Raw genomic sequence first — 13,676 nt, 5'->3', positions numbered from 1 at the left:
CTTTACATGTTGCCACTGCTGACGTTTAAAGTCAAACCCACTAACCTGGGGTCCCAAGATGTTGTCTGCCTCCTCTGGTGGCAAGCTGCACTTCTGATTGTTGCTGATTGTGTCCATCCCTGTATGAGCAGTTTACCCATCTTCTAATGGCTGCTTTTGTTTTAGATCATCTCAGACAGTGAGCTCATTGTACTTAAATGGCCTTAATCCAGTAGAGCACCGTTGTCATCAGGTGGAACACGAGCAGCAACTGTGTGATCTTGTCATGTTAATATGGACCAAAATCTCTGAGAAATATTTCCAGCACCTTTTTGACTCTATGTCGCAAAGATTTAAGGCAGTTCTGAAGGCAAAAGTGGTAATATACCAATCAAAATAAACCTTCCCTCATCCCTCATCAAGGCCTGGATGGAGGCAGATGAGCTACTTGTAGCATTTACTACCAGGAGCAGCCAGAAAATGGTGGTAGATCCTTTCACTGGAGGTCTGAATATTCCATTTATACTGCTGTGTATCTTGTACTTGTAGGCAACAGTGCTCCGGGGTATCACCACTCAGGTAAAGCATGTTGTTCACTACATGAAGTCTTTCCCAAGTGCTCTAGATTTGTAGATACTGTCAGGCTGCAGCAGAGGGAGCCAGCACATTTTAATATGACCTGTGACCACAGATGGTTTTATCTTCTATGTTTTATTTTCGCGCGGTGTCATGACCAGTGACTGTTGAAAACATGTATATTTATTTACACAGTCACTGGTCGTGACTAAGGCTTTTGAAATGTCAGTTGGTGCCAGGGAACTGATTTTTTATTTTTATTTTTTTCAATAAATGTGGCTTACAGTGACTTTCAATGTACTTGCATATAGGTGATCAGGAAGATCAAGTGCAAACATTCACTTTATGCGCATGCTTCTACTATTAAAAACAGACTGCGGTTCTCCTTGGTAATCCAATCCACGGAGCTTAAAGTGTCATTTCTATGTGCAGATGCTGAAGATGGAGGCTGTGAGGATGGAGACTGTGAGGGGGGAAAGTGGGTTAGGCTGCAAGCTGATTGGAGAGGCTGACTGAAGGAGGGAAGTGAGTCTGGATCAGCTGTTAGCTGTCGATCCTCCTTCCTCCCCTCACCACCACCACCCTCCCCAGCGTCAAGTAAAAAAAAACAAAAAACAAAAAAAAACAACCGGAGTACCCGGCCAGAGAAGACACAGCGTGGACAGCAGCTTTTCGTAGATTTCAGGTGAGGGCAGCGGCTAACGAAGTATTAGCCACATGCTAGCTAGCATTAGCAGCTTGACAGCATTCCGCCGGTAAAGAAAAGCTGCTGTTAGCTTAGCGCCACGGAGCAAGGTTTCTGTAAAAACATGCCTATCGCAGCGGCTTTAGTCTTCATCACTGACTCATTTCAGTGCTATCACTGTATGTGTGAGGTCTGCTGAGACCGGAGCACCTGTTGTTTATCTTAGTTGGTGACCCGGGTCAGACTCTCTTGCAGTGCAGGATCAGCTGAACCCGTATTATTCACAGCATGTATTCTGTGTCTTTGCTACCCTCTGGCAGCATGAACTCTCTCCCAGGAAGAGCCGCACTGTCCCTGTGCAGGCGCACGGCCACAGGCGGGATGATGAGGGTCCTTTCAGGTGCCCCGGCTGCAGGGGTCCTGTCGGCCGACAGGGCCTCTTTCCAAGCTGTGCGGGTCTGCCACTCCGGGACAAGCCGCAAGCCCACCGTCAATACCAAGAAGAGGGGCTACGACATCACCAGAAACCCCTACCTCAACAAGGTGAGCACACGCCTGTCCTGTATTACAGCTTCCCCAATCCAGAGTGAGGAAAGCAGCACATCTTACAATGCTTCGTGCATATGTTTAATATCAGGTAATGACGGCATACAGTGAGTTTTCCACTGCAGATTATGCTTATTATTATTATGGATCAGTCACTTCTACTTTAGATCCATGTAGATGTGATTTGCCTGTTGTGTGCCTTTAAATGATTTTAGTTGCTTCTGTTGATGTAACACAGCTAATGAATAATGTGTGTGATGTTGTTTGTATTACACACAGACGCACACAGAGGCCATATGCCAGAGCTGATAGTGGCTTCATAATCAAAGCCTAATCGTAATGTAAATGTATTTCTTTTGGGTGTGTAACATAAGGTGAAATGGTAAAATGACCAAAGATTTGACATTTATGAGCAACGCTTGGGGGGGGGAAGCATCACAAAAGGCACTGAGGTAGTAGCAAGCGCATAATTTTAAGGCCATAACAAAGGACATTAATATACTTTTTTAACTTTGATGTCAAACTACTGCAAGGAACCATATTTCTTAAACCCAGCCTGGGTCACACAGCTGTGTCTACAGGCCACATGATGTCCCGCATACCATGTATGATGGCGAGGGAACATAAACAGAGAGTACAATAAAAATATCACATTCTGAACTGCTCCTAAGTAAACTATGAATGCCACAGCACTTCCTATTTATACAACATAGTAGACTGACATAGCTGTGAATGGTCTTTCTACAGATTCCTGTAACATCTGTCGTACTCTGCCTTTGTCTCTCCTTGTGGAGTGTAATAAATACATAGACTGTCACCATTTTCAAAAAGTGAATTCACAGAGAGAGTACTTTTTTGTGCCTTGCTAGCACTGCAAAAACACCAGATTTTGCTTGATATCAGGTCGGTCATGTTTCCTTCCACCAGCGCTGGTGTCGAGTCAGCAGCTACGTGCTGATTCATAGGTCAGTTAAGTGCAAGCAATCAGGAAGTGAAGCCCCGCTTAGATGAAAAAAACAACTTTTCAAACTACCGAGTGAAATCTTTGTGTTTCAAACTTTCTGTCAAACAGCACAGATGACAGTATGCAGTCTGCACTCAGTGTTTCCATAGAAACCAGATGAGCTCTGATCACACAGTGTTACAGTCCAAATCAGTCCCCCTTCCCTCACCCAACTAAAAAAAACACATTTAACTGAATTAGTTCATGTGAATCTCATTGTACCCTTCGCTGTATTGTGCTGTAAAACTATATTACAGCTTTTAATCTTTTACCAATGATAAGGTCTGATTAAAGGTTAAGCTAATAGCACTTTACAGCTCACACACAAGCCCACATTTTCAGCTTCACTTTCTCCTCCGTGTGCTAACATGCTGTGTGTAACGTGGGTTGATTATAACTCCTGGTGAGGCGTGTCACCTTAATGGGTTTACTTTAGCGCCTCTTTACTTGCTCGCTCTGATAGGTTTTGCACATCTTTGTTAATCTGTGACTTTCTTCTCAGTCACCTCTGCTTCCAGGAATACATTAAAATGTTTTCCATACAGTTGTCCTTCCTTCTTTCTGTTCAACGCCAATCTTTTTTGTTATTTAATGTACTAATGAATCATCGTTTCCATTTAACGACCTGCCCTAAGCTGCAGAACCCATTGTCGAGCACGGTGGTGCCACGTGGCATGCAACTCGCAATTAAAATGCAAAGCGTGCAGCTTGTGTAATAACTCTAGGAGTAATAGTTGTAAATAGCACTATCATATTTCACCCCCCACTCTGCCAGCATGAATAATTTGCAGGACATGGGCTCATGAAGACCCACAGAAAAACAAGCTGAGCCTAGAAAGGCCAGTTTTTTCCCCATGTAGGTCAGTGTTTTCACTAGAGGAAGAATCAAAGGAAGGGACGAGGAGGAAAGAGAAGTCGAGCTGACAGGGGAGTGGGTTCAGGCTCCCTTTACTATTGGGCAGAATAAATAGATTAAACCCCACACCCCCACCTATGAGCACTCTTTGTGGGAAGAATGCCAGCGTGGAGGGAGGAGAGCAGCAACAGTAACTGTAACCAGAAGGCAGAAGGGTACAAGTCTGCTGACCAGAAAAAAAACGTCAGTCTCCTTCTGTTGTTTACTACGTGTTCTTTTTGCTCTGCATTTGTTTTCAGTGCAAAGATGGCAACCGGTTTACATAAAGAAAAAACATGGAAAAGGCCACCGTGCTTGTATATGACTAACTCATAATTAAGCTCAAAATTGTGATGCCTAAAGGATGAGTCATTGTGGTCTGGATTGACTGAGTTGGTTACTTAGTTTAGCGTTACATAATCGGCCTTCTTCCGCCCTACAGGGAATGGCATTCACCCTGGAGGAGCGCTTACAACTGGGTATCCACGGCTTGCTACCCCCCTGCTTCCTGTCCCAGGATGTCCAAGTCCTGCGCGTCATGAAGAGCTACGAAACACGCACCAATCCTCTGGACAAGTGAGAGAACAGACTCATTAACAGTAAAGCTGGTGCTGTTCAAGATGGAAACCACACGACAGCTGCAGAAGTTCAGTGAGGTTGTCCCACTGAACATGCTGCTTATCAGGGCTCCCGCTAAATGCTTTCAAAGCAGTGTCCAGACTTGTGGTTGTTTCACACATCATATGTGACTCTTTCCAAGTCATTAAAACTGTTTGGTTAAAATATTAAAGCCACAATGGTGCAAAAATGCAGTAATACCAAAGCGGTGCTTTTCAAAAAACAGTATGGCCCTGTAGTAGAGTCAGAGTGTTAACCGACCTGCCTGCAGTCTAAAACAGCCACAAACCTTTGAGCAACTGAAATCTTACATGAAAAAAGAACGGCACAAAACCACGGGAGAAGTTTTCCTCAGTTCCCAAAATTTTGTCCAGATTTCAGTCTTGAACAAAGCGGTTCACTGAATCAAACGACCAGCATCTCACTGCGTTTAGCCAAATAATGGTTAAATATGCAAAAAAATAATAATTTTTAAAAGGGGTTTTAGGGAATTTTTGTACTAGACACATTGTAATTATACAGAAATATTTAGATCAGAAATGGCCTACTGCGTTTCTGAAACACATCATAATGTTTTTTTTTGTCTCAGGTACATCCTGTTGATGACACTACAGGACAGGAATGAGAAGTTGTTCTACCGTTTGCTGACCTCTGACATCGAGGAGTTCATGCCAATCGTCTACACTCCCACTGTCGGCCTGGCTTGCCAGCAATATGGACTCGCCTTCAGGAGACCAAGGTAAACTTCATTCCACTCATCAGCCACTTCATTAGGTACACCTTGCTAGTGCTGGGTTAGATATTTGCTTTAATTAAAATAAATGGGTTAGATTTGAGCCCCACACTGAGCATCGGCTTAAATGTTTTTTTCCTTGTTCTCATGCTTGTTTTGGGCTCATTTTTGTGCCGTTTTTGGTATGCATGTGCATCGGCGTCAGTGTCAGTCGGAAAACAGATTTAACTACTTGTATCATCACTTGACTCATTTACAGAGGACTCTTCATCACCATCCATGACCGAGGCCACATTGCCACGATGCTCAACTCCTGGCCAGAAGAAGACATAAAGGTAAACGGCACGCAATTAATCTGGCGGCTGCTGATTTCTGAGAAAATAATGTCTCAGACACGTTAGTGAAAGTGTTTGCCTTCATCCACAGGCCATTGTAGTGACTGATGGGGAGCGTATCCTTGGCCTGGGGGACCTGGGCAGCTATGGGATGGGCATTCCTGTGGGGAAGCTGGCGCTCTACACAGCCTGCGGTGGGGTTCGGCCACAGCAGTGTCTCCCTGTGCTACTGGATGTTGGCACAGACAACCAGGTGAGCATGACCTCAGAGCAATCAGGTTTTATGAGCTAGTATAGCAGCTCATAAAACCTGGTTCATCAAAGATCTGGCAATAGTTTACAGATGCCGATGCATGCATGCACGGTTTAAGTCTTTCATTAATTTGCTGACCTGTTAAACGTCCTTCCGTTCAGGCACTGCTCAATGACCCTCTGTACATTGGGCTGAAGCACAAGAGAATCAGAGGAAAGGAGTACGATGAACTGATTGATGAGTTCATGCAAGCAGTGACAGATAAGTAAGTGAAAGCACAGGTGAATGAAGGATGAGGAGGCAGTGCTGATGTCAGACTAACCACGCTGTTCCTCCACAGGTACGGGATGAACTGCCTCATACAGTTTGAGGATTTCGCCAACAGCAACGCATTTCGCATCCTCAACAAGTACAGAAATCGATACTGTACCTTCAACGACGACATCCAAGGTGCTTTATTACTCATGGCGTTACAGCCAGGAGCGTCTTACCTTTTATAATATACACTACAATATGTTGATGGGTTCAGTTGGGTAAAAAATTTCTGAAATCTTCCTCATTTCAGGATTCCTGTTTCAGAAATACAATGCTTCAGACAGCAAACGAAAACGTAGCCAACACAGATCAAGATTCTGTGAAGACTCAAAACTAAAAATGAAACAAAGAAGTAAAAATAAAGCAGCTTACTCTAAACAGGCGGTTATATTTGCCCTCACTAGCCTAAGTCATAAAGCACCAACTGTTCCCCAGTGATGATCATCATTTTAGTTCTGCAACAAAAAGGAAATCAGAAAAACTTTATCTTTGTTACTGTAACGCATCAGGTTACTTAGAGGAAATCAAATAGCTGCTGCTTCAGCAAACTTCTTAAGTCCAAGATCAGCTACTTTCTGGCTGTTTAGTACAGTGACGCAGGTCATACAAATAAAAGTCAAACTAATGCTTTGTAATTAAAGTAACAGGTCATACTAGCTGAAGAAAACCACACATGGAAATTTAAAAACATCAGTGTCAGTTCTGATAATGTTGCCCCTTTAATTTTCTTTCAATAGTTACAAAGTTTCACTTCAACACATCAAAAAGTATTTATTTAAATTTCACCATCTTTACTTTCCGTATTGTCATCGTGCACTCACAGTTCACCTGTTAACTATTAACTCTCACCTCATCAGTGAGAGTTAACCTGAGGGTTTTCTCTGGACATTGACTGCTTTTTCCCACTGATTTTCAACCACGTTCTTCTACCTGACCACTTTCATACAAATCCTTTTCTGTTTGTTGTTTGTACAGCGTTTCACTGTAAGAGATCATGAGAGAGACTTCAGACTGCAATCACGAGTGTTTTGTTTTTCCTGCAGGCACGGCTTCTGTAGCTGTTGCAGGGATCTTAGCAGCTTTAAAGATCACCAAGAACAAATTGTCAGACCACACTTTTGTCTTCCAAGGGGCAGGCGAGGTAAGAGGATTTGCTCTCTAGGATTTTATGGTGTTTGGAGCAAAAATAACTGTCCTTAATCCCCGAGAGATAGGAAAACAGTGCCTTCTGTCAAATTGGAATGACAAAGGGTTTCATTTACTTTTACAAAAAAAATGTTTGAAAGACAAAATGCCAGATTTTACTGTGTTTTGAATAAGAAAACATGCTATACACTAGATTTGTAATTTGATGCCAGCACTACATTAAAAAATAATGAGAAAGCAGCATTTTTCTTTGAGAAGTAAAGTGCACAATGTGTTTCTCCATTTAGGTTTCAAGAAGAAAATAAAAGACAGATCTGAATGTTTGAAAATGTTTTAGAAAAATTCTGTAAAGATGAGATGAAAAATACTCAAAGGATAAATTCAATTGGTTTATTATTTAGATAAGTTGGGAAAAAAAGTTAAACAAGCAAGTAAATAAAGAAAAAAGGCAGAGGAGACAGTGGGGAGGAAAAACTGCCTTTAAACAGGCAGAAACCTCCGGCAGAACCAGGCTCAGGAGGGGACAGTTAACTGCCGGCACTGGTTGGGGGGGGTTAACAGAGGTGGAGCAAGACGAGGCTACATCAGGTGAGGAAGCAGTAGCATCTCTCCTCCGGAACAAGTGGAACCACTTTTTCTTTTTTTTTTCATGCACTTTTCCACGAGCGCTTTTTTTCTCCAGGATGAGATTTCTCAGCTCATCGATTGTTTCTGTGTTTTGCTTTTCGCCGGGTACACCGGCTTCCACGAGTGTGACGCTTATTTTGAGCGATGAAAAAATAACAAAATATAATTTTATTTGTATATTGCAAAATCACAATAATCTTCCAATTTAGAACTACAAGTTAACAAAAAAAAGAACTAACATAAATAAAATACACTTCAGCTAAATACTTCTAATTTATTTTCCCAAACCACGCGGAGCCGCACTATAAGGACTAAAGAGCCGCATGCGGCTCCGGAGCCGCAGGTTGCCGACCCCTGATCTAAAGAGTATAACAAAAAGGGGGAGCTTCCTGCTCAAAAATGAAATGTCCCCACTGGGCGATCGTGGCTCAAGAGTTAGGAGTTTGCCTTGTAATCGGAAGGTTGCTGATTCGAGCCCCAGCTTGGACAGTCTCGGCCGTTGTGTCCTTGGGCAAGACACTTTGCCCGTTGCCTACTGGTGGTGGTCAGAGGGCCCGGTGGCGCCAGTGTCCGGCAGCCTCGCCTCTGTCAGTGCGCCCCAGGGTGGCTGTAGCTACAATGTAGCTTGCCATCACCAGTGTGTGAATGTGTGCGTGAATGGGTGGATGACGGAACGTGTAAAGCGCTTTCCTTAGTAAAATAAAGCGCTGTACAAATACAGGCCATTTACCATTTTTCTGGGCGTGGGTGCTTAACTAGTTAAAAAGAACAAAAAAACAAACAAACATCTGTCTCCTATTTTTAATGTCACACAGGAAAGAAGCTTCAATATCTGATGAGAAGACATTAATTTGTTGGTGTTTGTGGTGTTTGGTGCAGTTTTGGTGTTGTTTTCTTGGTTGTTGTTTATTTACATGGAGATGAAGATCTCTAACAAGTTGATTTGTTCACATTTGCTCATCTTAATTTTTAAGAGGAATGTGTTTTTTGAGTTTGTACACTATATGCATGTAAGGCAACAGTTTCCTTTTTCACTATTTTTGTGTGCTGCATTTTTCTCTTTTAACAAAAGGGGAACAAAAGACATTTAAGTCGACCTAAGATGATTTGTTTCAATTATCTTGAAGGTCTTACTGAGGTGATGCAAAGTGAAACATGCTTTCTTCTTTTTTGGTAATATGCTGGAAAAGCTTGAAAATTGACCTTGAATGTGCTTACAAAGTGCTTGAATTTGACCCTGAAAAAATGTGTATGAACCCTGCCATTAGCTGTGTGTATATATATATATACAGTCTGCCATTAATGGTGCACAGATGTGGAGATTCACATGACATGTCCACTAATGCACCTCTGTAGCGTCCCAGCTTTCGAAATGTGTGCGAACTGACGAATAAGATGGTCGTTATTCTTTTGAGTTTAGAGAATACAGCTTCCATAACTTTCTAGGAAAATTTCAGTTTTGGATTTTTGGGTCATGGGACAGTTTTCCACTTCACCTCATTCCATCTTGAACGAGCCCAGCCACCAGTGAAAGTGGTTTTAAGGGAGTTATTAACACTGCAGCACAGTGTCTGTTTGTAATGCTAGGCCCTAAATCACATATTTGGTGATTTTTATAAATTCAATATTCTAATATAGCAAGCAACTTTTCTTTTCAGGAACACAAAATGTAAAAAGATTTTTCTAACATTTTTATTTGTAGTTATTTATTCATCGTTCATGTCACGCCCGGCAGCTCTGATGGCTGACACGTGTTTCTTATGTCTTTTCTTTACTTTTTAAAATTTTGCATTGGTTGTTGTTAATGAAAATAGACTGGCAAATTGTTTATTAGCAAATAAATAATAATAAATATTATTTGCTTTAAAGATCACAACCATTTAAGGTTCTGTGTTGTCTCTCGCAGAGAGAATTATCTCTGCTTTTGATAAAATAAATCATAAAATCAGCTGATCTTGGATAAGCAGAATAAAATGAATGGATGCATCATGAAATCCACAAATTCTTTGGTGAAAATTTGTTGAATTTTGTGGTTCCTGGAGTGATAACCTGGAGAACACCAGCTGCCAGTTTGGCTTTAGGAGACACCATTTCGTCTTTTAATATTAGGCTTAATACCCTTTACTTTTTACCTCTCAGTTGTAATAGGCTGATCAGGTATTGTCGTAACTCGGCCATAATGATGTAAATATAGTTATAGTGCTGGAATAGGTGACTCAGAGGAAGTCCTAAGAGGCTGGGTGGCTTCCCATGAGTGAATTTTCTCCATTATACACCACATCTGGATGTCATTAAAATTTGGCTCTTCTCTCGCCTTGGTTATTCCTCACCCTCATCTCTCTGGGCTCTCCTTTTTCTCTTTCCCATCACCACCAACCAATCGAGGCAAAAGGCTCCTTTTCCTTAAGCCTGGTACTGCCACCGGTTTCTTCCTGTTAAAAGGGGGTTTTTCCTTTCCACTGTCGCCAAGTGCTGCTGATAGAGGATCATCTTGTTGTTGGGGGTTTTCTCTCTAACATTGTAGGGTCTTTACTTTACAGCCTAAAGGACCTTGAGGTGACTATTGTTATGATTGGGTTCTACGTCAATAGAACTCAATGAATAAAAATGTCCTTCATTTGACTATTTCATTACCAAGTCTTTCACAGAGTGGTCCAGCTATCTCCATCTTTTTTATTGGTGTTTTTTTTTTTTTTTAAATACCCTCTCCCATTACAAATTAACTCAATTTGTTTAGCATTACTTTCTAGCATAATCCCAGTTTTTTTAAATGTAGTGCTGGCATCGTATTCAGAATTCACTAACTGCCTTTGTGCCACCGTAGCCTAAATATTTATTCAGATTAGGTTTGTATCTAAAAGTGGGGACTATAATGCAGATGGAGAATTTTTCTTTTCTTTTCTCTCCCCACCAGGCTGCTTTGGGTATTGCTCATCTGCTTATAATGGCCATGGCCAAGGAAGGATTGAGTAAAGAAGAAGCTGCCAAGAAGATCTGGATGGTGGACTCAAAGGGCCTCATTGTGAAGGTAAAATATTTCCTCATGTGTTTCCTAAAGCAAAAAACAGCTGGATGTGGAGTCGTGAAACAAGATCTTTATACACAAATACAGGGAAGAAGCCACCTAAACCATGAGAAGGAGGAGTTTGCTCATGAGCACGCGCAAATCAAAACGCTGGAGGAGGTGGTGAGCACCATCAAACCCACTGCCATTATAGGTGAGTTTACTTCAGTAAAGTGCATGCAGTGGATAAATCCTGGGATTTTTTTTAGCTTTGTATTACTTTAAAGGCTAAAAACATCCACAGTGTCATACGTAAAACTATTTTTTTAACCTTTTTTATTTAACCATTTACACTAATTCCCAACCAGGTACAGGAAAACACACAACGCTATTTAAGGTGAATTTCTTGCATCCAGCTTTGTTTATTACAGTAACACCTTAGTAATTTGCTACAAATCAACTAATTCTCTCTCTTTCCATTTAACCCAATTCATCAAATTCAACAGTATTTTCAATGTTTATTGGTTTAAATTCCAAACACTGCATGTTTGATGAACTGCCAGAATTGTAGAACCACTTGGATGACAAGACAGCATTGTTTCAACATTCAAGTTATAATTTTTTAAGTTACTTAAATTAAGTTAAATAAATTAAGATAACTACAAAAAGAAATGGATCCTAACTTAAAAACTAAAAACTGAGGCTTTAATTTTAAACAGATTTCACTAAACCAGGATCAGAGTCCTTTAAATGCCAGCATTGATACATCGTGTTAGTGCCGTTGTTGTGGTGAACCTGGCGTGTTCTTGTTTTGGAAAAGGCGTCGCTGCAATTGGAGGAGCCTTTACAGAGAAGATAATTAAAGACATGGCGTCTTTCAACGAGAGGCCAATCATCTTTGCTCTGAGTAATCCTACCAGCAAGGCCGAGTGCACAGCAGAGCAGTGCTACAAGCTCACAGAGGTAACGCTCAACTCAACTCACCCTCCCAAAATTACAACCCCAATTCCAACAAAGTTTGGATGCTGTGTAAAAATAAAAAATGAGTTTTGGAGTTTATTTATTCACAATAGGGTGGAGAAGGCAACTGAAAAAAATGTACAATTTTAAGAAAAAAATAAGGTCATTTTTAGTTTGATGGGAGCTGCGTGTCTCAGAAAGGTTGGGGCAGGGTTTATGTTTACCATTGTGTGGCTGTAAACATCTGGGAACTGAGAAGACCAGCTGTCGGACTTTCAGGAGAGGAATGCTGACCGATTCTTGTCTGATAAAGGATTCGTCATGTTTTTTGTTTTGTGACGCTCGAGGCGTCTTCAGCCAATGAAAGGTCTGGAGTGCAGGCAGGCCAGTTCAGCACCCGCACTCTTCTGCTACAAAGCCATGCTGGCCATATTGTAGATCCGATATGTGGTTTGTCATTGTGCTGTTGAAATATGTAAGGCATATGTCGCTTTAAAATCTTTTAGCACTGGTGGTGTCTTTCTAAGTCACGGACATCCAATATTGATTGTTGACCTGATCCTTCTGCACAGATTTCTCAGAATCTGTTGTTGACATTGAGTTATTCAAAGTCTTTACAGTTTGACATTGAATAACATTATCCTGAAATGTTCCAGAATTTGTAGATGAAACCTCATGTTGCCAAATGTTTACTTTGGAGAAGTTGTGTTTAAACCCAATCATGCTACTAAGCTGTTGCCAGTGAACCTAATTAGTTGCAAAATGTTCATCCAGCTGTTTCTTTTAGTACTGCTTACTTTCTACCCTTACAGAGATGTGTTCAAAGTCAAAAGGAGATATTTTTCTATAAAATAGTTCATTTTCTCAGTTTAAACATCTAATGTGTTTTCTGCATTCTACTGTGATTAAAATACGGCTTTAAGACACTTCTGTTGTTACTTATATTTTATATAATGTTGTAGATTGTAAATGAAATCATGAAGCATTCACAGCATATACAAGAGCACCACATTCTTACATGGTTTTCCATCATTGTTTTTTTATTTTAATTATCATTAATGAAGTGAACTCGCTCCTTCCCCTCTCTTTAACAAGGGTCGGGGCATCTTTGCTAGTGGAAGTCCCTTTCATAAGGTGACGCTGGCAGATGGACGCACCTTCTACCCCGGACAGGGTAACAATGCCTACGTCTTCCCTGGAGTCGCTTTGGGCGTTATAGCCTGCGGAGTCCGCCACATATCTGATGACATTTTCCTCACCACCGCAGAGGTACGTTCCACCATTACTGTGTGTAAGTCGCATTGTTAGATGAGAATTTTATTTGAAAAACTAGATTTTTAGATGCATTTATTTTTACTTTCAGCGCAGTGATGTCTCTCTCTTTAGACCGTACATAGTAATCATGTAAATGTTTAGATTTCTCTCCTGAGACAAACTTAATCTTTATTATGTTTACTTCAAAATAATTTAATTGGCTGTCCTTGCCTGTTTCTCTCAGGCGATTGCCAACATGGTCACAGAGGAGCACCTGGCTGAGGGAAGGCTTTATCCTCCTCTCAACACCATTAGAGAGGTGTCCTTCAAGATCGCAGTGAAGGTAGGAAAGCTGGTCAGCTGGTACTTCTGAAACATATAACCTCAATCTCATGCAGTAGTAAGTGTGGGTTGCTGCCCTCTTCACTGGGCTTTTAAATAAAGTTTTGAATTCCTAAGTTGAGATTTGCCATAAAATGTATATTGTGATATTTACATTTGAACAGTAATCAAATTCATGGAATTTAAATATATGTTAATCTTCATTTCTCTGACCTAGTGTTTTTTTTTACCCAGAATCAATCGCTCAGGTACAGTAAAAGAGAAACGGTTCAGCCTCGAAGTTTCAGGCTCAGTGTCTTAGGGAGGAATAGGCGGATAACCTGCTCTACCCCGTCAGGTGTAGTTGCCCCTTGTAAGTGTCCAAAATCCCCATTTTTCCTTTTGTTTCTTCCTTTCCCAGATCGT

At 41.2% G+C, this 13,676-nt stretch overlaps 1 protein-coding gene across 1 annotated transcript in view; it reads left to right on the top strand.

The window, feature by feature from the left end:
• Nucleotides 1-1,218: 1,218 nt before the first annotated feature.
• me3 (malic enzyme 3, NADP(+)-dependent, mitochondrial) overlaps nucleotides 1,219-13,676 on the top strand; it is a 13,454-nt gene continuing 996 nt past the window's right edge. The window contains exons 1-15 of the mRNA XM_080903935.1: nucleotides 1,219-1,240; nucleotides 1,561-1,783; nucleotides 4,127-4,260; nucleotides 4,892-5,041; nucleotides 5,295-5,370; nucleotides 5,462-5,623; nucleotides 5,785-5,888; nucleotides 5,964-6,073; nucleotides 6,982-7,079; nucleotides 10,626-10,739; nucleotides 10,824-10,929; nucleotides 11,536-11,678; nucleotides 12,771-12,944; nucleotides 13,174-13,272; nucleotides 13,672-13,676. The exon at nucleotides 13,672-13,676 is cut by the window's right edge and continues 996 nt beyond it. Coding sequence (XP_080760061.1) covers nucleotides 1,562-1,783; nucleotides 4,127-4,260; nucleotides 4,892-5,041; nucleotides 5,295-5,370; nucleotides 5,462-5,623; nucleotides 5,785-5,888; nucleotides 5,964-6,073; nucleotides 6,982-7,079; nucleotides 10,626-10,739; nucleotides 10,824-10,929; nucleotides 11,536-11,678; nucleotides 12,771-12,944; nucleotides 13,174-13,272; nucleotides 13,672-13,676 — 1,697 coding nt within the window. The 5' untranslated portion in view covers nucleotides 1,219-1,240; nucleotide 1,561. The remainder of the gene's footprint in view (nucleotides 1,241-1,560; nucleotides 1,784-4,126; nucleotides 4,261-4,891; nucleotides 5,042-5,294; nucleotides 5,371-5,461; nucleotides 5,624-5,784; nucleotides 5,889-5,963; nucleotides 6,074-6,981; nucleotides 7,080-10,625; nucleotides 10,740-10,823; nucleotides 10,930-11,535; nucleotides 11,679-12,770; nucleotides 12,945-13,173; nucleotides 13,273-13,671) is intronic.

This window comes from Rhamphochromis sp. 'chilingali', assembly GCF_963969265.1.
Source record: "Rhamphochromis sp. 'chilingali' genome assembly, chromosome: 14".
NCBI lineage: Eukaryota > Metazoa > Chordata > Actinopteri > Cichliformes > Cichlidae > Rhamphochromis > Rhamphochromis sp. 'chilingali'.
The sequence above is the reverse complement of the archived record's forward strand: the minus strand, read 5'-3'. Positions and strand labels throughout refer to the sequence as shown.